This window comes from Falco cherrug, chromosome 6 (assembly GCF_023634085.1).
Source record: "Falco cherrug isolate bFalChe1 chromosome 6, bFalChe1.pri, whole genome shotgun sequence".
NCBI lineage: Eukaryota > Metazoa > Chordata > Aves > Falconiformes > Falconidae > Falco > Falco cherrug.
In genome coordinates this window covers 43,782,458-43,808,459 of record NC_073702.1, presented here as the reverse complement: position 1 = coordinate 43,808,459, position 26,002 = coordinate 43,782,458, and the positions used below count along the sequence as shown (strand labels likewise).

The 26,002-nt window shown below is 36.9% G+C and overlaps 1 protein-coding gene across 1 annotated transcript in view; it reads right to left on the bottom strand.

Moving 5' to 3' along the window:
* The window catches only part of ADGB (androglobin), a 119,934-nt gene that overhangs the window by 81,630 nt on the left and 12,302 nt on the right, over positions 1–26,002 (bottom strand). Inside the window, exons 2-7 of the mRNA XM_055714125.1 lie at positions 16,987–17,137; positions 13,661–13,753; positions 10,703–10,774; positions 9,270–9,458; positions 2,953–3,092; positions 527–613 (exon numbers count right to left, since the gene is read on the bottom strand). Of these exons, the coding sequence (XP_055570100.1) occupies positions 527–613; positions 2,953–3,092; positions 9,270–9,458; positions 10,703–10,774; positions 13,661–13,753; positions 16,987–17,137 (732 nt within the window). The remainder of the gene's footprint in view (positions 1–526; positions 614–2,952; positions 3,093–9,269; positions 9,459–10,702; positions 10,775–13,660; positions 13,754–16,986; positions 17,138–26,002) is intronic.

The window sequence follows — 26,002 nt, the reverse complement described above, 5'->3', positions numbered from 1 at the left end:
GAACCACACAGGAAAAAAGAAAAATGTTATTATAGGTTGGAAACACTGTTTTTGACTGGAAATAAAAGCATATCAACTGTTCCAATTTAAAAGGTGAAAACAGCATACCAGCTGAAGTTGATTACTTCCAAATTCATTATAGTATACTTTCTATATGACATTCAGATTTCAAGTTATTAGTATTACTGGCAGACATTTTATATTTGTATACTACATGAAACAAAGTTTTCTCTAACTCTGTTTTCACCACAGTGTTTAATATTAGTTAAAAATAAATTAATTTTATGAAGAATAGGCACCAGCTTAACATGATAAATAGCTTTACAAGCAACTGTATGACCCACAAAGAAAAACACAATAAAATTGCATTCCTTGAAGGCATATTTCTCAAGTGCCAGAATTAAAACCCATACACTTCCCAAAACTGATGCTGACAACTTCTAGGGTTCAGCTTCATTTTTCATAATGCCTTATAGAATTAAATATTAAATAACTAATATGTAAATTGTTTAACAGAAGAACTTACTGGAGAGGAATAACTTCTGGTATCCATCCAGTCAGTGTATGAAGAACTGTAAATTCCTCCAGCTCTCTTCTTCCAGTTTCACATATACTATAAGACAAAAGCAGACGTTACACAGAATTGTAATATAACCAACTTGCAGTAAACTCTGTAGTCTACATTGCTTTCTGTAGGAGCAAAACCATAAATAAACAGAACAGCTTGCTGAAAAACAAGTGATTAACTGCAATTTCAGCAGTTTTCCAAACCACTGCTGACTACTAGCCTACAAAGCCAAATTTTTTATGCCATTGGATCAGGTTCATTGTTTTAGCATTCCCTCGGATACAACAACATTTTCAAAATTGTTAGCAAGCATACTAAGTGTACTGGCACACAGTTAAGCCTTTTTTTGCAGAGTTGGAGCTGTGGGTTTGAAATCCCTCATGCTAGAAGGGGGGTATGAATCTAGAACTTTGATTTCCTGAGCAGCTGCTCTAACCCCCAGGTTATTATGCACAAGTTGTCTGTATTTCCAGTGTACCACACTCTACTCTTTCAAATTGATAGCACTCTCCAGAGAGATTTCTGTCTGTAGATCCTGAGAGGACCAAGGTTAAAGACGCCAGTGCTTGGCCACAACTAACCCTTGAGCTCTGGAGAAATGCAGTGTTTCAAACACATCCCTGCAAACAGAGTTTCCTAACAGGCAGCTCTAGGCAACTCCCTAGCCTGCATAGAAGTACATCAGACCATGCTTCTGACAAGCATAACTTGATATGACCAAAAGAGGGAAGCTTGACTACCCAGATCAGTGTTTTGAATTATTTTCTGAAGCTTAGTCGTTTAAACACTTGGTGTTCATTGCTTATCTCATAGGAATCTAACCTGTGGCCATCATTTGTCAATAATTGCACCACAGGCCAGTTTCAGGGAAGTGGACCACTGTACAGCCCACAACAGCAGAATTGTAGCAAAAGCATCAAAGTAGCTTACAATGTTTTTCCATACTGGTTAAGTCAATACTGGCTAAGGCTGACAATTAAAATTTCATTAAAAATTCTTTAACATTTCCATTTGGCAGAAAACCACATGTGAAGCTTTTTAGGAATAATGGCAAACGACAAGAGCACTCCAGTTTCTTTGCAAAGTTTTCTGTGCATAAATTTACAAACACATCTAAAAAGGAGACATAGCACCTTCTGTAGCTACAGGGGATTTTACTGATTTACAGCGTCAGCTTTCACAAAAGTGTATATTTGTCATTACAAAGTTTTTAGCAAAATATATTTCCTATGTGTATTAAAACAACATTTTGCAAACTCCATGCGACTTCACAAAACAAACTAGAAGTGAGATGACTCTGCTTTCATGAAACCCCACCTGGAGTACTGCACTGGGGGGCCCCAACATAAGAAGGATATGGACGTGCTGGAAGAAGTGCAGAGGAGGGCCATGAAGAGGATCAGAGAGCTGGAGCACCTCTCCTATGAAGATGGGCTGAGAGAGGTGGCTTTGCTCAGCCTGGAGAAGAGAAGGCTCCAGGGAGACCTAATGTCTACATCCCAGTACCCAAAGGGGGCCTACAAGAAAGCTGAGGAGGGACTTTTTACAAGGGCACGGAGTGATAGGACAAGGGGCAATGGATGCAAACTGAAAGAGAGTAGATTTAGACTAGATATTAGGAAGAAATTTGTCACAGCACTATCAAAACTAGCCGGCTGCAACCATCCCATACCAGGTTAACTCTAATAAGTAGCTCACACGCCTTGCCCCAGCACGGCCACCAATCCCCCACAAGGTTTCAAAAGTTCATCTACTGTCCATACTGTCTCTTCATCCTCTTCAGGCCTGTCCACACTGCTCCGTCCCTTTGCCGTGTCTGGGTTCTTCCTTCTCTGGTCTCCTCTTCCAGCCAGCCTCTCCTCATCCAGGTCCCCTTTTTTCTGCTTCTTTCAAGGCCTCTCCTACACCCAGGGCACGCACGCACGCACGCACACTCTCTCTCTCTCTCCTCCCTCTGTTTCTTCCAGGTCTCCCTCCACGCAGTCCTCCTCTTCATACAATCCACCCCTTCCATACCCCTTAGAACTATTTAACTACTTAGCAGGAACCAGCCACAGCTGCACATTATCCACGTCAGCCAACCCACCGCCCCTGAAGCCAGCCCACAGCTGGATATTATCAATGTTAATTAATCCAGCTTCATTCCTCTGCAATTCCTCCACAGAAATTCTTCACTGTGAGGGTGGTGAGGCACTGGAACAGGTTGCCCAGAGCAGCTGTGGATGCCCCATCCCTAGGAGTGTTCAAGGCCAGGTTGGATGGGGCTTTGAGCAACCTGGTCTCGTGGGAGGTGTCCCTGCCCATGGCAGGGGGTTGGAACCAGATGATCTTTAAGGATGACCCTTCCAACCCAAACCATTCTGTGATCCCATGACTAAACATACCTCGTATTTGCCAGCTTAATGATAGCTTTGGACAGCAACATTGGCCAAAGTTCTATTTGACAGGTTGTAGCTGGTAGTAACAAACTATCCTCTTCATTGAAAGGCATAGTGTCATCCACAGTGATCTTTCTCCAGCACCCCTGTGACAGAGGGAGGGGGAGGAAAGAAGAGCAAAAATAGTGTTTCTGGGCTAGAAACAGAACATGTATGTAAGAGAACTTTTAACACTTTCCTAAGAACCTAATTCTACTGTAATTTGATTTACATTACAGATGGCTTTAAAAGTTCTCACATAGTATCTGAGAAGCATGGAAACAGTATTCATAACACTTTATTACTGCTCTGACTTATTAATTTCAATGATTAATCTAATTGCAGCTACTGCCTAATATATTTCCTCTCATACCTGTAACGATTAAAAAGTGGCTTAACTAAGATATCAGTTTTGCAAACGCCTCTTTAAGGTCTTAGTCTGGAAAATACTTGTGATATAAGCAGTCCCCCTTGCTTCCCAAGACCTACCTGGGGATGCTGGCTGCAGTGGTCAGTATCCTGGAAAGCATTAAGATTATATCTTATAAAACACTATAGGAAATAACTCAAAATGACCAAATGTTAAAAATATCCACATTTCCAGAAAAAGGAAAAAACAGGCAAAACAAGATACTGATGTCTCCAGTACCAGATAGATATTTAATTAGTAAATTGAACTAGTATCCCATAAAATAATCTTGCCTACCATTCTCCAAAAAAGTCTGACTAATGATCACTACATAATAGAGGCCAAGGAATTAGTGGAGAAATGCAAGTACTTCTGTTAACTCACCCACAAAATGATGAAGAATGACCAAATCACTAAAATATTCACCATATGTTATTAGAGAGGGCAAAACTACTGCTTTCTGCTTGTAACTAAAGTGTGGCTCCAAGCTGAAATGCCTGTCAATTAACTTCACATGAGTTAGGTTTCAGAAGAAAATAAATTTAGACCATATGGCAAAGATACCTAAAAACCTTAAAAGAGGCTAACATTTTTTAGGATAGAAACTTTTCCTGACAGCCAAAACTAAATATTTACGATTTCACAAGTTTGAAAAGGACCTGGTAAGTGAAATGATCACATACTTATTTCCTCTTTCAGTAATTGCTGAAGTTTAATAGACAGAACAGTTCAAGTTAAAAAGTAAAGAAAGAGACTGAGGAGATAACTGGTTTTCTGCAGCTGAGGACACTTTTTAATTCAGAGTAGTAATTCTGTGCATGTAATTCTTAAAAGACAATAGTATTTTTGTGTATATATAGCACCATTATTTTTTTCCCCTCCTCACCAATTGCTCGCCTTTTATGCTTAATAAATAATATAATTCATATTGCAATTATTTTCTATCAGTGATAACCTTTTTATAGCATTTCACTATTAACTCTAAAAACAATTATGCTGGTTTAAGCAAGTAAGACACCAACAAAAAGAAACAAACATATGTGGGGCAGAAGGTTTATGGATAGAAAAAGATATCTATAGGTGAGAAAAAGTGGAAATGAAGAAACAAATTCAATAAACCTCAGGAATGCAAAATGGAAAATTGGATATGGGGTGGCACTGAAAGAATATTGTGCCTATTATGGGAAAAAATACTATCCACAAGTTTGATCTGGTGGATGACAAACCCCTCAGGACTTAATACAAATACTTTACTGAAACAAGTTCATTATTCTTCCACTGTGCCTTCTCTCCCTATTAATTTTCCACTTTCTCCTGCAAAATCTGTTTCACATCTATCTCTAATTTGTCTTTTCTCATTTGCACATTTTCTTTAACCTTCCACCATCTGACACTATTTTTTTTCCTCCCTGATTTTCTTTCTGTGAAATACAGCTGTAAAACCAGAGGAAAGGAAATTAAATAAACCCAAAGGCCCAAAACAGACACAAAAAAAGCCTAAACTGCCCTGATAATTCTTATAGATGCTTTAAAATGCAGTGTTTTATCACATGAATACACAACCTCTGCAGCATTAAATTCACACACAGAATAATGTCCTCTGCTGAGGAACATGGGCAACATCATTTCTGCCTTCTCAAACTCATGCAGCTCTTATTCCCTATATGAATACAAGATATTCGGTCTGTAGAGGCAGTACTAAAGGATAAGGAAAGCACAGGTATGCAAATCAGCTAAGTGCTCCCCCTTACAGGAAAGTTAAGAGATTCTTCCAGTTTTAACTGCTGTCCTATTTCTTCCTCAGTGATGGCTAGCTGACATGTATCAAAAGCAAACTATAGGAAAGTTCCTTTTAAAATATCGTATTTGATCTATGCTGTATTAGAATGGTACATTTTTCTTAATTCAAATATATGGTGTAGGATTATTTAAAAGTAAAACTAATACACTCAGGGGTTTATTGCCTCTCAGGAGGCACATATCAAACTGCAACGTGCGTAAGTGCAGTCATTCAGAAGCTCTCCTCAGCTTTGTCTGCATTTATGTTTATTCCAAAAGACAGACAGATTTATAAACAATTTAACAGGGTGATAGAGAAAGTAAAAGAAATCTCTCCTTACTTTTTATTCACAGGAATCTTTTGTACTATAACCACTAAGTAACGGTTTCCAGCATAGAAACAGAATATGAGAAAATTTCCAAGGATCATGGAAGTGTTTGAATAATTATTTTGTATTTGTAACTTCAGAGATTTCTGAAATAACTTTGTGCTGAGGTGTTTCCAAGTGACATACTGCACGCAACTGCAAGGCTCTCTACATAGCTCCAACACAAAACACGGCCAGTTTATCCATCCAAGGCACTGACCTGCTGCTATCCCTCTCCAGGAGCATCATCTGCTGATGTGATGCAAGTGCCTTTATTCTGAAGTTCTAAAAACACCCTGAGATGGGAAGTTTGTGCCCTCTCTTTTTGTACAGCAATACTAATTATCTCAAATAATGGTAAACTGGAGACTTGCCATGAGGACCATTAGGAAGACAAGATCTCTTCACTCTTCAACAGATTATACATATATATTCTCTTCTTCTCCTCTAGTATATTTTACTGTTTTCCTATTGTTATGCATTTAAGAGTGTTGTCCTTGAGTACACTGACCTGCAGACTTACATTCCACCTTCCAAATCCTTTCACTAACCACATCAGCATTTTTCACAGTCACAACCCTCACAAAACCTCTTTCTCCCCAAATCTGAGTTTCATTCGTATACTTATTGTTGCTCTTTCTTTTGACTGCCTCTTATTGGCTGAGAACATCTTTTCAAGAGACCTCTATTTTTAATTTTTTTTGCCATGGCTTAAGACCAAAAAAACCCCTTCAGGTTGTTCTTTCCTGATTTTCCTCCTCTCCTCTTGCATTTCCTTCAATCTTTGGTGGTTCCTTTTTACTGTATGGGGTTTTTCCTGCACATATCTATTAATAACATATTGTCCCAGAAAGCAAAGTGAGCATTTTTTTTAATTACCCAATCACATTTTAAGCATATGAAGTAGTGCTGAATATGCCATTTTCCTCAAAATCTTTTAATATTTATTTGCCTTTTCTCATAATTAATTTTCTCATAATAATTCTCATAATTAATTATGCCATATTTTGGATTGAATTTATCTAAAGCAAAATTCTAGCTCTTCGTCCTTTCTGTATTTCAGTAAGAAGTTCCTCACTACGATCATCTCCTTTCCATTTGTAACTAACTATATACAATGTCTTTGTAATCTCAACGAAGCTGGAAGAGACCCAAGTTAAACACATGACATCCTAAAGTCTAAATGATGCTGAAACTTTGAAAAAGAATCCAGGTGCCACCTTTGGGTTTTGGTCCCATGACATACATCTTTGCAGAGCAGTCATAGCTGTAGTCATGGAACTTCCCTTGCAGAAACTGGGAATTTTAGTCCTTAACAGCTGAGAAGGGAAGAATATTCAATTATTCCACTCAAGTTATGGATGGTTAGTGCTCTAACCATCACATTTTATGTAAAAAGCAGAGGTGGCAGCCATCTGATAAAAGATATGAGCTCTCTATAACTTTTCCTGCACTCTCACAGAATAATCTAGTGTTTGGTATCTGCATAAACAGATGCACCTAATACAAAGCCCTGCTTAACCTTCAGGAAATCTCTCAGAAACTCTGGATGTTTGTTTGACTAATTCAGATAGCTCCTCACTCAGTATGAGAGTCAACTTAATTATCCTTGGAAAAAACCCCACACCTATTCCCAGTGACAGTACCAGACCACTTCACCACTTAATTCATCTACTTAAATTCTGCTGCTAGAGACAGGTGGAGTGGTGATGCCTAAAGAAGGAATCTCCAGCAGGCACTCTGAATAATGTCCGTAGCTTACCTGGATCTACTGATACAAAAATATTTAATTTGAGCAGCTGAAGCCTCTTAGCCTGCTGTGTTAGACGTGGTTATGTTTGTTCAATTCACAGTGTGCCAAGGAACAGATATATCTCTTTCAGCCTTCCAGTGCTCAGGCAACATATTCATCAAACAACAGCTTGTTGGTGGTTTTCTTTTTTAACTTTGCCATTTATGTTTTTATTATCAATAACTTGTGATAGCTTGTTTTAAAATATTGCGTATCAGTACTATTAGCAGCTTAAATTTCTGGACTGCTTAATTACCTGTCTGCATTGTCTTAGCTGTTCACTTGTATTCATAGCATTGATTTTGGCTTTTTTAAAAAAAAGCTTTTACACATTCTTTTCTAGGTTTTGTTTCCTTTTTTAAAGTATAACTTTTTCTGTTTCCATGAATGGTATTTTTTTAGAAGCCCAATTGGGTACCTTTTGAGTTTTCACTAACACTTCCAACTTTATGTTTCCAACTGACTGCATCAAAAATATTTTCAAATTTGGGCAACTGAAAGTTTAATAGGTTCAATTATATGTCTTTGTGTTTTGTGATATATTCTGTTTGCATAAAACAAATGTAACCAGAATAACCCTAACAACATTGACAACTTCTAACTTTTAGGTCAAAGATTATTTATTTGTTTATTAGTATGAGGTTCAATACTGAATTAAGTGTACCCTGTTGACTGTAAAATGCATTAGGAAGTTATGGTCTGTTATCTTTAGAAGCTCCATGGGATGTTTTGGTTTTACCAGTACATCCTCAGTAAATGGTCCTCACACTGGAAGTCTTTGATCACCTTTAAATAAAACTGCATACAAATATCTCTGTAAAGTCATCCAACTAAGTTACTTAAACAATAAAAATCATTCTTAACCCTAATAGACCAGAGGTGTGGGCCAGCTGTCTGGCTCTACTGAACACTTCCATCAAAACTCTGTATTCTGTCATTCACTACACAGGAACAGAAATATTTTGAATATTATTTCAAAACCATTAATGCAGGCACACACAAAAAAATGACAAGATGAAATTAAGACTGAAATAAAAATGGGGTAAAAGTTATTGAGTGAAAATTTAATTTATACAGTTTATAGTGCAGGGCAAACTTCACAATCAGTATTCATCTCTTCCTCTCTAGCAAAAATGAAATGAAACATACCTTCCTATTTAGTTAAAGCCAACAAACACTGAGAATTCAAGTGGTAAAAGGAATTTCCATTGATGCTTAGTATTGTCACAACATTTTGAAACACAAGAGTTTAAAAAAAAAAAGAAAACCAAATCACAAACCATTGGACTATAAGAAAGCACATGGTTTAGAAATCAACCCTTTTAAAAACCCTGTAAAAACAGGATGTAAAGGACCACATGCAGGTCAAAGAAACTACAAATGGTGAAAATTAATCACGTCTTACATCAACATTATTCTAACCACTCACTATATGATACAGAATGAACCAATTATTTTCTGTCAAATGCACTGAAGTTGTGTTTGGGCTAAGGAATGACATTGAAAACTACTATTTGACACCAAAAAAAAAAAAGTCACAAGTATAAGGAAAGTTATTTCAGTAGAGTTTGAACATATACAACATGCCATTATTGGATCCTCTTTCTACAATGAAATAAACAAATGAACTCAAATGTAGTATATCGCTATAGTGCCCAGAGGAAAAAAAAAAAATCTCCTAACAATCAGCAAAATTCTACATAACCTATGAAAAAATAATATTGCTTTTTCAAGTAACAACTCTGCTTTATCAAGCTCTAAGTTGTACAAAAGTCACATGAACTGTAAAAGACCTTTTTATTAACATTCATCAATAATTTGTCAACACTTCTATTCCTATAAATCCCTATCTTTTCAGTAATAATAAATACTTACCCTGACCATTAAAATTTGCCATGCTAGCTGCATAATGTTTATGTATTGTTGGAGTACTCACCATCCAATAAAGTTTCACTACGTATTTTCCATAGCTATTGTACAGCGGCATGTGGCCTTTGGTAGCTTTACATAAGGCATAAATATGTTCCCATGGTTTCCAAAACACTGTGCGTGTTCCATTAGTTGAGGCCTTTTCATTACATATCCTCCAGACTGCATAGATTTCACTTACAATCCATCTCATGAGCTGAAAACAGAAGAAAACAGAAAACAAAAAGGTTTTTGACTTACATCTTCTAGAAAAATTAAATCTAGTTTTATTATGATGGTCAATGAATAAAAGGGATCCTGTTTTAAATGAAGGGACATAAAATTATAGCTATGGTTTCATGCAAAAATTAATTTCACTGGTACAATTTTTCTTAAAATCATCATAATATCTACAATAACACAAAATGAAGTAAAGGCATACTATAAATTATACTGTTCATCATTTAGCAAAGAAAAATAAGGGCATATGATTCCAAACTAAATTATGTTACAGGATTTGTGAACTGTCACTTGTTTAATTGCTTATTACTAGATATCTGCTCACTGTGAATATTGGCTTTAATACTTGTCATTTGTACTCAGTAAAAAACAACCCTAAATCATTAAAAGCGTTTAATAATTTAAAGAATTTAAAACAGCAGCTTTAACTAATCATGCTTTATTGCATGTATTTTTCTAACATGCAGATTTCTGATGTGTGCCATAATTTCACAAGTATTTCCAGATTGTTACAGTGATTTATATAAGCAATAATGAGAATAAACTTTTACTACAAGAAACTTGCCCCAAATTATTTAGTGGTTCTGTAGACAGTGAAATTTACATCATCTGTTTTCTGATGGCTTCCATACAATTTCTCTAGTCTGAATTTTGAATTTGCATTGAAGCACTGAATGAAATTGAAATTATGATGTAATATCATATTCAGTAAGGCACTCAGATGCCTTGATTCTACCTGCTTTGTATTTTTCCCTGATCTATAGAAATTCAGTAAACATTCAGCTCTGGAGAGAAGGAAAAGACCAGCTGGGTGACAGACATTTGCACACACATGCAGGCACACTAAGAAAATGACTTCAGAAAAGCTTGAATGAAAAACATAAACCCTTTCTAATAAAGCTTTTATTTGTTCTTATCTTTAGAGAATATTATCCCATAATAAACTTTGTAGTTCATAGACTGTATATTTAAAAAAAAAAAAATTTCGGAAAAATCTCTTAACATCATTGGTTTACTTTCTCAAATTGTAAAAAAGGTAAACACTAATTATACAATTCTAGATGACTTCTTGTCATTTTATTCCCATCACTCATATAGGAAATTTGTGACAACTTATTTCTTCATGGTAGAAATTTGGAGTGAAATAAAAAATGGTGGAAAGAGTTAAAAAGAATTAAAGAGAACATTTTTAAAAAGGGACATTAATGTATTTCTACCTACCTCACTACAAAATATATGCTCATTTGCTGAAACAAGGTCAAATGAGGTTTCATTTTTGATAACCACAGGAATCTAGAAGAAAGTACATTATTAAGTCCATAGCTGAATTATCTGGAAAAAATTAAACGAACACTCATGTTTAAGAGCAGTGACATACAAATTTTAGACATCTGGCAAACATTTGTTATATGCAAACTAAAGGCCATCAGTTTGCAAATCTCGTAGCTGCTTTGGTATCTCTCAATAAAAACGTCTTAAAAAGTAGATGTTCAGAATTTTAAAAAAAAAATCATTATTGTTACCAGATGTGGAGTATAAAATTAAATAATGACGTAAGTAAATTCAGATTCCCACAATTTATTCATGATATTTGCAGTTCTGCATTTAAATCATGATCATAACACTCTCATACTTTAAGACTTCCTTGGCCCCCCACCAAGATTCAACAGGATTTGTTTCCTCATGGTCAATTAGATATTGGTATTGTCAGTACGAACACTAACTTTATCAAGCCTTTGACTGTATTACCGAATTTTGATGACTATTGCTTGTTTATACAGTCCATTTTATTTTTGGAAGCAGTGTAGAAATAACATACTAGGACTGTAGTTTATTGAACTAAATATATATGTGTCTCTCAGCACGTATTGGTGATCGTTGAATCATAGAATCATTTAGGCTGGAAAAGACCTTTATGATCATTGAGTCCAACCGCTAACCTAGCCCTGACAAGTCCACCACTACCATGTCCCTGTGTGCCACATCTACACGTCTTTTAAATGTCTCCAGGGATGGTGACCCAAACACTTCCCTGGGCAGCCTGTTCCAGTGCGTGGCCATTTCAGTGCTTCATTTCAGTGAAGAAATTTTTCCCAATATCCAATCTAAACCTCCCCTGGCGCTACTTGAGGCCATTTCCTCTTGTCCTATCGCCTGTTACTTGGAGAAGAGACTGACCCCCACCTCACTGCAACCTCCTTTCAAGTCGTTGTAGAGGGTGACAAGGTCCCCCCTGAGCCTCCTCTTGTCCAGGCTAAACACCCCCAGTTCCCTCAGCCGCTCCCCATCAGACTTGTGCTCCAGACCCTTCCCCAGCTCCGTTGCCCGTCTCTGGACATGCTCCAGCACCTCAGTGTCTGCCTTGCAGTGAGGGGCCCCAACCTGAACACAGGGTTCCAGGTGCGGCCTCACCAGTACAGGTGCGGCCGGGTACAGGGGGGAGATATTTATTGTGGTGAGCAAAGAATCATGGCTTGATTCTTTCCTTAGCACACTAAATAGGCTCGTTGACACTTTCTTTTATAGTTGCTAACAGATTAGGTAGTAACATGTATCATCTTAACAGCCTTTCATCACTTGTGATTTACATTAATTTTTAACAACGTACAAAATTTCTACTAATCATAGCTTCTTGATTCAAAATACATTGGACCAAAACAAGCATCAAAGTTTTAATCAGGTCTACAAGAATACAAATGCTTTCTTCATGGTGCTCTGAGGATAGATTTTGAAAGCTCTTTTTAATACAGATACATGTTTCCATGGCTTTCTGGGCTGCCAGCACTCTTGCCCTCATCCTTCAGATACCTCTATTCAGTTTATGCATTTTGGCAGCGTTTCTCATCCAATCTTTTGGTCTTGTCAATTACTCCCCCTGACCTCCCCCTCTCCTTCCTCCATTAAACATTAAATTTGGACCTGCTTAGCATCTAGTTAATAAAAAATGGAACTGACAAGCTGACAAAAGGAAAACTGACAAGTCTAAAGAAGTTGGAAGGGTGGTCAAAGTGTTTTAAAATTTCAGCATTTCATCTGAAGCAAAAATTACTTTAACACTTAGACTAGCAACAGCACTGGAGAACACTAACCTTTGAAATGGTAGGCTGTTGGTTTTTTTTTTTTTTTCTTTGCAATGAATTTTAAAAATAAACTGAACAAGAGCTTTGCATGATTTTAAAATGTTATGGTTACCTTCCAGACAAGTACTGTCAAAAATGTGGACACGTTGTGTATGCAGACTGGAGAAATACAACAGTTGAAGTGAGAAAAAGTGCTATATTTCTGGTAAAGCTAATTCATGGTTTCAGGACAGATATTTACTTCAGATACCTGCTCGAGGGAAGCTATAGTTGGAACAAATAAAACTTGTTTAGCCACGACACTGATTTTTAAATGAGAAAACTAGAAGACAAAGAAGAACAGAAAGGCATCTCTCTGTCCAGGTGTCTTCCAAATGAATGCAGAGCTAAAAAGCAGAGCAGACTTGGGAAGATACACTACCACGATGCTTTGCACCAGGAGGTGCTGGTCCATGGCAGTTCCCAGTAAGAAAGACACTCAGACTCCATAGAGTATCATTTAAAATGCTAGGGATGAGTACAGATAACCTTGTGTCTTTTTAGCCACTGGGAAACCCAAGCTGTGCAGCATCAAACAGGCCTCTGATCCATGCTCAGTGTTCTGTGCAGATCCCATCTGCAGAGAGGGTTACCCCATTTTGTTATTGTGCTGTGATAGGATTTGAACTATTAGAGGATATTCTTACAAGAGAACAACTCTGTTTGTCATTTCTACTGTACATCAGAAGGGATGCTCACATAAGAACTTGCTGCTGCATTTAGACAAAGGCAAGGAGATGCAGGTGGTATAACTGCGGTAACAAGTGGGAGCTGCCTGCAGGCACCTCCCTAATGATGAGCTGCCCGAGTTTATCCAGCGACCAGGGATTATGCCCAGCTCAGCACCACAAAGACCTCAAGGCCAAGTTGTGTGTGCTGCATAGGTTAACTGTTACATGGATCAGGGACTCCTCGGTGTGGAACAGTCTCCCGGACAGGATGAATATGCATGGTCAAGTGGGTTTTACCTGTTGAACTAACTTTCTCTGCTAATTTTCCTCTACTTGTGACATAGCTAGGCAAATAACATTTTTTCATTATGACCTTGCTTGTTTCTTACCTTATTTATTAAAAATTCATGTGGGCGTTTCCATGAATGCACTTTCAAAGATGCTGGTAATATTATTTTCCCTTCAGGATCCTCAAAAACATGCTATGTAAAACAGGCATGAACAAAAACGAAACATTTTTTATTAAGTACAGTACTGTATCTTCCACAAGATTTAATATATTGTTCACACAATAAATCACTGAAGAGGAAAACCAGCATAAAAAGGAACTAATAGTATCTATAACTGGACTAAGAGTGCAAAAACCCAAATCAAGATTCAGCATGAAAGCTGCTTATATTGCTCTGAGAAGTCTATGTGGCCTGCACTGTCTAAATAGGTCTATATGAGATTTTTTTTTTCTTTTCCACCTTTCAAAAAAACCTCCCAAAAAACTGTTCAAGCTTTTAAGTCAGGCACTCTTCTACCAATTTGTTTCTAGGTACTTTCTCTAACTCACTAATTTCTGAAGCTTTTTAAATTGAATACTGAAAGTATTTAAAGCGATATTTAGACACAAACAAAGCGGGTTCCATGCATTTAAAACTGCCATAGAAACCAAACAGAGCTATAATTGTACAGCATCATAAATTAGCCCATTAAAGAGAGCATCCTACAATTTTCAAACTTTCACTTCCCAAGTGATATTTATCCTCCACGTGAACAAAAGGCGCCAGGATATATGATACCTGTTTACTTAATAGCACCATGTAGGATGAAGAGATGCCTCTGATGCTGCTCGTGCTGACTGACAAACTAATGAGTAACACAGTTAATGCCTTTTATTTGTGCCTGGAACCTTACATAGCTTTTAGACGTATTATAATCTCTGTGTGTTTCACTGCCCACGTTGTACTCTGTTTATCTTCCACAGACCAGACAAGGGAAAGTGTTTCTGGGAAGGAAAAACTATGAGACTTGAGTATTTACTGATTAAAGGAAGACAAAATAAGCATAAAAACCAAACAGAAACCAGACTCCAAAACAGTCTATTCCCTGCAATTTTTTTCTTATTTATTTCATTGTGTACGTTCCTTCCACATATCTGTTGCAGCACTCTCCAAACTATCAAGCTGCAACAAGGTCTTTTACCATCTCATACCAGCATACTCCTCATGCCTGTCCCTCTGCTGCCTTTTCCTCACCTCATCCAGGGCACACTCTCTCCTCCTTCCTCAGCTGCTCCCTCTTCATTGCCTCTCAACCACTTAACCTAACCAGCCACAGCTGCACCTTATCCACATCAGCCAGCCCACCGCCCCTGAAGCCAGCCCACAGTTTTATATTATCAATGCTAATTAACCCAGCTTCATTCCACTACAGTATCAATCTGCAAAAATTTCAAGTTCCTGAAAGAAAAAAGAGAAGTTGCGGAGAAAAAAAGAACCTTTTAGGAATACTTATTTTTCCTGAAATCTTAAAGGAAATCTTGTGAGCCTGGACCATACAGAACTGTATTAACAGTGTTCATATTCTACTTTCAGAGACATCCAACCCTCACTATGTAGTGTAACAGTGAAGTTTAGCATTGAAATGCTAGATAAACCAGAAAAAGGAGGCAGGTGAGAATGATGGAACACTACACAAAGAAACACTTAAAAAAAACAAACCTGGGAGATACACTTTTTTTTTTTTTAGCTTACAAGTGCAAAAAATACTTTGAAGAAGGATTTTGTAGGTTCAGCTAAAGTTGGCTGACAAAATCAGGTTTAACTGAACTTTAATTTTGGGTGGCTATACGAGACAACTGCCAGGTCTCAGGAGTTCATGCTCTAAGGACAGGAGCCTCAACCATAAGTTCTACAGGAAAGACAAGCAAGAAAAAGTCACAAGAGGAAATACACAAGGTCAAATGCCCAATCTCAGCAGCACACTGCGCTGCTCTAAGACAGGCTGTTGTGTAGAGGTGCTTGGTAAAAGAGCTTTACTCCTACAAGGAAAGAGATCACTTCTGATTTATTCCTTTTCCCACACAAGAAAATAGGATTGTATACAAGTTGAGTTCTAAGTGTACTCAAACATAATGGATGCCATCACTAATTCTGTTTCTAACTGAAATACCCTATACGGTGTTCACTTCTGGCTAGCTGCTTGGATCAAAGGAGGCTACATTAGAAAATTCTTTAGATCTGTAAATTCATCTGCTGTGACCAACATATTTAACAACTCCTTTAAACATGTTGAAAGAGCAAAGTTTCATATAATCTGTGGCTGAAGAACTGAATAGTCTAGTAAACACCTCAGACTGCCTCAAGCTAAAAAAGAAGAAAGATTTTCAGTTACAAGTATTTTAAAATTTTATGTATTATAATACTGTCTGGCAGACCTAACAGATCAGTGCTAGATAAATGTTTAGAGTACAGCCCAAGGACACCAAATGTGGTAATGGAACAAAAGAAAGACACAAAGGAAAATTATTTACCTGTCAAGTTAATGGCAGCATTCAGTATAGAACCTATACCTTCTCTCAAAAAAAGTACTTTGGCCCCAGAGGAGTACGAGATATTTAAGCTTGCAATAAAAAAAATATAAAAAATCTACGAACACATATGCTAACATATACTTAGCACACATATACAGAACAAATATATGAACAATGCATAATTTGCACATAAAATAGATGATTAAGCACGGTATTAAATGGATTTTAAATATCACTTGAAAATGCTAAGTTTAAGAAATCTACTATAATCCTGCATAAAACACACACACATTCTGTAATGATAACCAGTTTGGAGGAGCAAAAATTCACATAAGACTCAGAAGTCATCCTGGAGTTGGAAAGACCAAGGAATTTTTCTGCATCTGGTATGTAATTACATTCTGCAAACTAAGGATATCCCATGCCATCAAATCTGTCTTTGCACGCTAGAACTGTAGACAGTGCTTCACATGTCTAGAAACCAAGGTGTGCAAAAGACTTCAGCATCTGTTTTTCCCATAATAAAAGTGGGTGCATTTACCCTTTTGAGTCCACAGGAAGTGCGGTGCCCAGAGAATGGATTGCTCTAACATACCGCAACAGTTCAGCTGTTTCCACATACCCAGTTTTAATTATGTTATGAAACAGATATTGGCGTTGCATTTTTTTTAACCATTAATGTGCACACATTAATGCATACAAATATGTTACCAGTTCATTTAAAAAGCAACAAATAAACAAGGTACTATACTTATAGTTTGTTGTTGTAGTTTAGTAGGGAACTATTTCAGTAAGTTTAAAATATATTTAATGTATTTATCAATAACAAATTATTCTGAAGTTGTGACAAATACTCTATTAAATACAGGTACGAAAAACAAAGTGGAAATAATATATGTGTGTCACACAACTTACTGAAATTGGACTTTTTCCAGTTTTTTCTTTCTCTTTTCCAACCTTTCCAGTATCCCATTTTTCTGCATTGATATCTGCTTCATTCCATTCTGGCCAAATAGGAAATCTCCACTTTTTGTTGGAAGCACCTACATGGGAAGACATAGCTGCCCTGGGAAACAGAGGCATGAATAAAAATGAGTAGTACATTAGGCAAGGGTAGGTAGTAGGAAGATTTTTTTATCTCATAACATATTCCTTTTTTAATGTACTATAATAAAAATTTTAGTGTTAGTAACTACAATAACATTTTGTCACTAAAATAAGCATGCCTATAGAAGTGCTGGATGGTGTTATTAGGTATAAACCAATAAAATATTTAAATGCATTTATATTAGGAGTCCTGCTGAAATAAATGGGACAGCTGAAGAACAAAAGCAGAATCTAAGGACAATTTCCTCCCTCTTCATTTTCCCCTGCTTTAAGCCACATGATTCTCCTTCCTCTCCTGTGCCAGTAACTCACCCATCTGAAGGCTTTCATCTTTTTTTTTTCTCCCCCTCACCCCCCCCCTTCCCTTTTCCCTGACTTATTTTCTTTAGCCAACTAAAAGGAGCTTGCCATGGATAAAAGATATATTTGGGCAAATGACTCCCACTTCTAGGCATCTGTGAGCTGTTAGACCAGCCAGTTCTGTCTCCAGGTAGTTTCATTCTCAGGACCTCTTGTGCTACCAGCACTCTCCCAACCCTCTTGGGATTCACAGCTCTGGTAAGAAGTTGCTGAGGCTGCAGGGATTTTCACAGGACTAAACCACAACATGTTCATAGTTACCAACTATCACTAGCAGTATCTGTGTACATCATTTTCCCAGTGCATAGAAAGGGCTGGAAAACTGAATTAGCTACAATGAGAATACAGCAGCTCCTTCCTCCTTAACTACCAGACGTGGAAGCAGATGAAGTATGTGCAGGTCACATCTTAATGATATTCTCCCAAACCCACTAGCAATAAACTGTAGATGATGTCCACTCAAAAGAACAAAGGGAAGAAGCTGAAGGGACCTGAGAAGCAACATGGCAACAGAAACTGAGCAAAAGGGTTTAAATAAATCTTATTGCCAAGCAAAGACACAGACTTCAACTAGTCCATAAAAAGGCCTAGGGTCAGAATTCCCTCTGATTCACACTCAGCAGTGTCCTACAGCAGAAGAACAGTAGAGACAGACTTTTTTACTACTGCAGCCTTAACAATACACTTACATGTACTTACAAGATACTTCTATTACATTATGTACATCAGCTATAAAAAGCTAAAGATACTGAAATTTTCTCTTTCCTTTCCTTATACAACACCATGGTTTGTTGTGTGGTTTTTTTGTTGGTTTTTTCTTTTTCTTTTTAAATGAGAAATAGCAGGATTATTACAAATATGTCCAGGAGATCAGGAAGATACCAGTATCTTGGGCTATAGCTGGAGACCTATTTTTACAAACTGATGCCAGTACATAATTATTTTAAAAATTAAAGCTTAATTTCTTTAGAAACTGATGTCTTCAGGAGATTTAAAAGGGAAAGCTTCCAGGTTTTTTTTATATTTAAGAACAGGGTTTTTTAACTTCTGGCCATATATTGCATATGATATCATGTTGATATTTATACCAATATATATCAGTGATATCATATAAAGCCATACTCACATTTTAGATACTAGAATTATAGCTTTCTCTTGAGATTTTGGTGACTGCACGGAAAAGAAGTGAGCCCTGATTATGATTTACAGCATCACTCAGATTGCAAAAAGCATTTGACACTTCAGATAAAATGGTCAGTGTCATAATTCACACATGTTCTTTTTCAGTTGCTGTACACAATATCCATTCATTGCTCCTATACAGGTGCAACACTAACTATGACTGCATTCTAAAGACAAACACAGACTACATAAATGAGTAGTCTGGCTAGGGGAAAATGGTGTGTAGCAAGTGACACTTGAAAATACTGCTAAGCCCTGTCTCCCAAAAGGTGGGAGCAGAGGGGCAAGTCACTTGGGGGAACAGAGACATTGCTCAAGTGTAGAGCAATGAAATTACACAAGCAAAAGCTCAGCTGGAGTCGAAATAATAAAGGATATTAGGGGCAAGGAAAAAAGGTTCTATAAGTACACTGGCAGGAAAAAGAGAACTAGGTAAGGAAAATGCATGTCTGCTGCTTAACGGGGCAGGGAACCTAGCCACAAAGGACATAGGAAAGGCCAAGGTACTCAATGCCTTTTTGTGTCTTAGAATTTGTTGGCAAATTTGGCTCTCAAGCCTCCCAGTCCATGAGGCTACTAACAAGAGTCTGTGGAAATGAAGCATCGTCTGCACTACAGGAAGGCAGCTAGGAGGCACTTAAGCCAGCTAGACACACACAGCTCCACGAGTCTAGTTGAGATGTGAGCAAAGGTACAGAGGGAGCTGACTGGAGTCACTTCAAGGCTCCTGTCAATCATACTTAAAAGACCATGGCTAATCAGGCAGTTTAAGATGACTGTGAAAAGGCAAACACCACATTCATCTCAAAAAATGGTAAGGAGGATGTGTGGAACTACAGTGTTTGGAGATACTTTAAACTGTAATGGACAAGGACCTAAGCAACCTGATATAAGCTGGCCCTGCTTTGAGCAGAGCGTGGGACTAGATGGTTTCCAGAGGCATCTTTCAAACAACATTGTTCTGTGATTCCGTAACACTTTGTTGTTAACAATAATAAGGACAAAGACTTGGGTAAAAATAAAGATTTCTCACTGTTTAGACAATAAGTATATTCATCCACACTACCAGTAACTCTTGTTGGAAGACAGCTGTGAAAATTCAATACCATCTGTGCCTTCTGCTGTCCAAATAAAAACCACAGCTTCTACCACTCTAGCTGGAAGGAAGATGTATTCTCTGGAGTGGTACTTTGCTTTTCCATCTTTGTCACCTCAGTCATCTGTAAATGGCCTCCAGCCCCTCTCCATTATGTTTGATCTTTCATTAATCATATAATTTTTTTCCCAGCATTTTCTTAAATCAGTGATACTTCATTCTACATTCAATAATACTTAACAAGCAGTAGAAAATCCTAAAGTGTTTATCAGTTTCTTTGAATTACTAGGAATGTCTATATTAGTTCTGGTTATTTCAAAGATTCTACTCTATCTGAATCAACTGCATGCATGAAGAACAAAAACCAGAATGCTAGTTGTACCAACAGCTTCAACAGTTGTGATATTTTGAAAATTTGCCCCTTTCAACATTGATTTAAATACAACTCCTGGTAGCTTCTTACATGTACCTATGAGCAAAAAATGAGCAGTTAAAATTTTTACTTTTTCTACTTTTCTCTTGTTTCAGATGAAATATGAATGATTTATGTAGCAATTTTAAATATTCAAGGACTACGTATAATTTTTTGTATCTTTTTCATCCCTCTAAGTCTGCATTTGCTTTTTAAATATTTATAGAGAAGCATGGAAGTTTCACACAGTAATAACAATAATAATGATGATAATAATAATAATAGTAATAGTAATAAAAATAATTATAAAGATGTTCTGAAGCTGTTCCCAAAGAAAGTTAAATAATAATTGCAATGATTGCTGTAAGATTTCTGACTGCTTTGGGAAAATAACGGAATAAAAAAAGAGGATAAAAACCAATGATGAGATATGGAAAGACTTGCCTAGCTTACTATCACACTACAACAGAAAATAACTTTCCAATATACTTTGACATAATAGAATACCCTCAACACTAACAAGGTGGAAGACATGGAAACAGTATGACTGAAATGTCCAAACTAAGTGAGGGAAGCCCAGTGCTCCTGCTTCTCAAAAAAGATGATTCAATAATATTTTGGAAAAATTCATCAAGAACTGCAATTTAATGGGACTCCAAATATAAATGAATAAGTGAAAAAAGCTGAATATATTAAAATACTATATTTGAATAAGGCTATTAAGAAGTTCCTTTATTAGAGGAATTGAATAATATAATTCATTGAGAATCCTTTGAAACTAACAGTCACAAGGACAATGCAAACCATTACTGGTATTTTATGCTTAAACTGGATGGCTTCATCGTGCAACTGTACTTTGAACACCAACCTACTGGCAGACTTCTTTTTAATCCTGTGCTAAACCCTAAAGGAAAAAAAAGGAAGAATAAATTGCCAAATGAGGGAAACATGAAGTTGGCACTAATTCACCTCTGATTCTCTAAGCAGCTTCTCCAAAAATACTGCTATAATTGATACAGAGCCAACAGGGAAATAGGGAATGGCAGCATAGACAAACACAACAGGAAAAAAAAATTGCAGACAGATTGCACCCTAAGTTTTTCAGAGACTTCAGATTTTATAGGGAGATGGGAAACAGGCCCTCAAGGCACTGAAGTGTGCTTTCTTAAGTTAAACATAGTCTTTTGGTCTGTAGACATAGACACTTTAGTTGCTCATCCACTCTGTAAGCACGATATTGTCAACATGGTCGATGGAGTCTAGGGAGCAAATATTTTCATCCTGAAGCAGTTAAATCTACCAGTAAACTATCTTTGACCATTCCTCACAGAGGGTACCCGGCAAAACTGAAGGAGTTTTCCCAAGAGAATGACTCTGGAGCTTTATGCAGAAATCTGATTGGAGCCTTGACAAGATAAAAGTGCTTCAGCTTTTCCTGTCTTCATGACTGTACTTTGGAAGTTAGGAAAAAAAATCCCCAGGGATTGCACCACATCAACAACTTCTTCAGGGTTTCTGGGTAGTTATTTGCATATGGATATATTCAATCTTTTTTTAATTCTTTTTGTGATCCTTGTTATTCTTTATGACATAGGTTGCAGAGATATTTTTTGCACCTAAATCTTTTTTCTACTTTCATAAGGTTTCATTTGGTTATTTCTAATATACCTATTTACATTTCAAAGTTTAAGATCTACTTTATATTATCATCCTAAGAAATCAAAATAGATGTTTTGATGGACTTGGGATACAGTATTGGGATCTTTGCCTGAGGACTGAGACGCAAAACTGAAAGCTAAGTTTTTATTGATTTAGTGAATTGCTACTCAGCAGCTGAGCTACAGTTCATGTCCATGCATCTGTTCTTAGCTAACTTTAACTAGGGAGTAAAATATGCATTTGCTTAAAGCACATTTTGGAGAATCAAAAGACAGCATTGATATCTGTAACAGAAACTGTTTAAACAAAACAGTCATTTTATTTGCAGTATGATACATTTAAGTGATAGGGTATGATTAGGTATTTCTAGACTAGCTTTTCTGTAGATGCAATGATTGTGAGTTTGGTCTTCATTTGATTCACTCAGTTAAGAATTTGTTTACCTCCACAGCAGGGCATTTGCTGCTAAATAACTGCCAACAGGTCATCACTTCATCCCACCTTAGTGCTCCCTGTACATTGTTTAAATGGTCACAAACATTACCCCTAGTATGTTTTAAAGATGAAAAAATAAATTGTAGGTTTAATCATAACAATACCCCAACAACAGACAAAATCCATTTGATGCTCATCATTTTCACCTTATTGCCAGAAAAGCATTGTCAACCTTTTATTTTTTACCAAATACAACCTATTCGTTCCATGAAATGTCTGCAACCATTACACTGTAAAGCTGATTTTCATCCAAACCCCAGAAATACAGTATTAACATATATCTGATGTCACACTGACTACAGTTCTTGGGACGGCCAATAATTAATGGAAATGATTCAGTAACAGGACATGATATTTAGATAACTAGTATTCACGTCAATGAATGAGGCTCAGAGATGAAACTTTTATCCTTCTTTCCTCCTTTGACTCCTCTGGATGCTCTGAACTCCTCTATACATACAGAAGCAAAAGCAATGTGAAGGAAGAGATAGGAATCTCACACCTCATATTGCTCAATAGATACCAACGTTGGATCACAGGGAAATGAGAATTTTGGTCTCTTTCCATTTAGCAGAAAGCAGTAAAGAAAAATGTGTCCCTTCCCTTAGATTGTTTGAGCAGTCAGAAGAAAGAACTTCTGGCCCAAGGAAAGGCCTTTTCATATTAGGAAAAAAGAAGGCAGAGAAACAAACAGATGGCTCAACTTCAGTCGTGCCCTGTGGGGAAGCTACTTAATTTTTTCCCTAATCTCTTCAAAACTCAAAGACAAAAGGCGCTTTTAAACACCTTATTTATGGCAGAAAGTTTTTTTAAGCTCTAATCACTGAAACATTTTTTTATAAGTAGCATCTGAGTATCTTAGAAACCCATAACAAAAGCCATAGCAACACTCAAGCTCATAAGAATCTGGAAAGGATATCAGAATGTTTGACCAAGTATCAGTAATTTTGTGGCAAAATTATTTGCTCTTTTTCTTCATACCTAGTGCCACTCTTCAGAAGAGGAATGAACACAATGAGTCATGATCAAATGATCTCATAAGCAGCTATGTCAATACAGTCTTCTCTTATTAGTATAGTCAGCAGCAATTAAAGAATAAAATCTATATATGTATGTGTTGTTTACAGTAATTTACCACTATTCTTACCTTGGACACTGGGGCCAAAACTTAAAGGACTCTGCAAAAGAAAAGTACATTAGTCTAAATGCTCAGAGCTGTCATGCCTGTGGAGAGACTCAAGCCATGGATGCAGTTCAGGTATGATGAGCAGAGCAAATAATTGTAAAGGATCGAAGTTGCAGTGATAGTTGCTTGCAAAGCCTATGACAACAGGTTTTGTCGTCATTTAGCTTTTGTGTACTGGACTAGGATTTCTTCCTCAAAAAACAGAGTGCTTTCCACGTGAAGCAAGATCAAACTATGGAAAACTGAAGTGATGATAGAAAGGATTAATACCAACTGATTATTCTTTATAGGTATCTTCTTTTTGAAGGAGTCTGTAAACTGGATCACTACTTTCAAGTGTAATAGTCTCATTTCTAAACATAGGTGATATCCTTGTAGGTGTCAGGTAAACTACTAATAGACTTCCGTAACTTGCCAAGAATGAGCCTATTTCAAATGCAGAAACATTTGCTAAGGGAGAATGGTCACCTAGACTCACGTTTAGCCTTGCTAGCTAGAAGCCCACATACTTTATTTTTATTTGCCTGTGTATTAATGGGTGGTGAGATGTCCCTTCCTGGTTTGCTTTTCAGGTTATAGAAGGGGGAGAAAAAAGCTACATGCAAAAATCCCTTGCTCAAATTATACACAGTGGTGTTTCCTGGACATTATTTCAAAGAAAAGTTGATGGAAAGTAGTGGCCTAGAAACATTGTGGGTTTCAAATTTATTATTTTTTTTTTTTAGTTTGTTCTCTTAATTTTCAGCCTGATTCCATTTGTTTCCTTATAAACAATGTCTGAGTTTTGGTCTTTTATAATTTTAAAATTCCAGCTATATTTGAGTATCTTTTTTTTAAAAGTCTGGGTCAGTTCTCATGAGTATAATTCAGACTTTTGCTACTTTGATCCATTTATACCAGCTATAACTTCTTCCTATATAAAAATCTGAACTGACAAAAAAGTCAGAAATTGAATATAAAAAGCAGAATAGAGTACTAGACTGGTGTCATGTGTTAGAGAAAAAATAGAAGATGCATTCAAAAACTGAATACAAATAGAGTGATAAGGCAATGGAATATTTCATATCGATCACGATAGATTTGTTTTACCTTGTGTGACTAAATCTTAGCAAAGCTAAAACAAGAATACATCTTTTCATGTATTTTTGTAAGAGTTAATGTGAAATCCAACCTTCAAGCTCATAGCAAGCTCATGCACAGTGTTAGAATTTTGGACTCATTTGACCTTCTATTTTTGCATTCTAGGAAAAAGAATAGCTTTTATTGCACAAACTGTCAATAGTAAAGAGCTCAAAGACAGAAGCAACATCAGGTGAAGTTACAGATTTCAGAAATAATATCATAGACACTACTGCTTTCAACAGCAGCACAAGGCTCTGTGGCCCATGAGAGGAATGCCAGGAAGAGCCAGCTATAGCAAAAAATCTCTGCTCCTGATTCTATGGAGCCAAAGGTCTGCTGTCAAAGAGTTTTTAATATGGAATGGAGAAAAAAACCCTAATTTACATATTTGAAAAGTAGTAATAGAAGGTACCAGATGGCCTGGAGGTCATTCAATTGCCAGCCTTCCATGTTCTGCCACACTGGAGGTCATTTAGACTTTCAGAAGGCACCCTTGGGGAAAAAAAATATATTTTTTTTGTTTTAAATTTACATTCCCGAGAGTGGAACACTGAAGGTTAATTCCACAAGATGCCTCCCAAAAACCTTATAATATCAAGCTCTTAAATGAGCACTTTTAATTTATACAAACAAAAACAGTTTACAGAGGAGGGCTTTATATCCAGTTTTACAGGTGGAGATATGACATACCAGTACCTAGCTAGAATCATAGCAAGGGCCTGGAAAGAGAAGTGCCTTTTCTGGTGATTTTCAGGCGCCAATCTCAGCTAACAGAAGTGATCTCTGACTGATTCTTTCAAGGCAGTTGACTCTGGGTTGTGCTCCAGGTGGGACTGTTGTCAGCCAGCCCAAACGTTATAGTTACCTGGTTTCAAAAGGTGGAGGAAACAGGCCAAGTGAATAGAGTGCAGACTGCCATAGGCACCAGCAGGTCCCAGCAGCATCTTGCAGTCTTTCAACAAGTCACAGATTTGAGTGCAAGTAACATCTACATCCAATATGAAGACCACATTTCTGTTTGATCAATGCACTGTCCTTCCAACCAGCAGCAAATGACTACGCGTATATAGTTCTCAGTCAATGATAAACTCTTCAAGATCAGGAGCTGTCTGTCATCATGAAAGATAACTAAGATCTCTGTTCAAGTAAGGTCAAGGAAGAAAGTAAAACACCAGGTCACATTAGAAGCAGGATGTCCAATACAAGAAATGAGTACAATGCCATCCAGTATAATCAATTTTAAGTCCTTTGTATCAAATAGTGTGTTTGGTTCAGTTGCCCTAGCAATGTGAAAATAACTGGAAATTCAGTG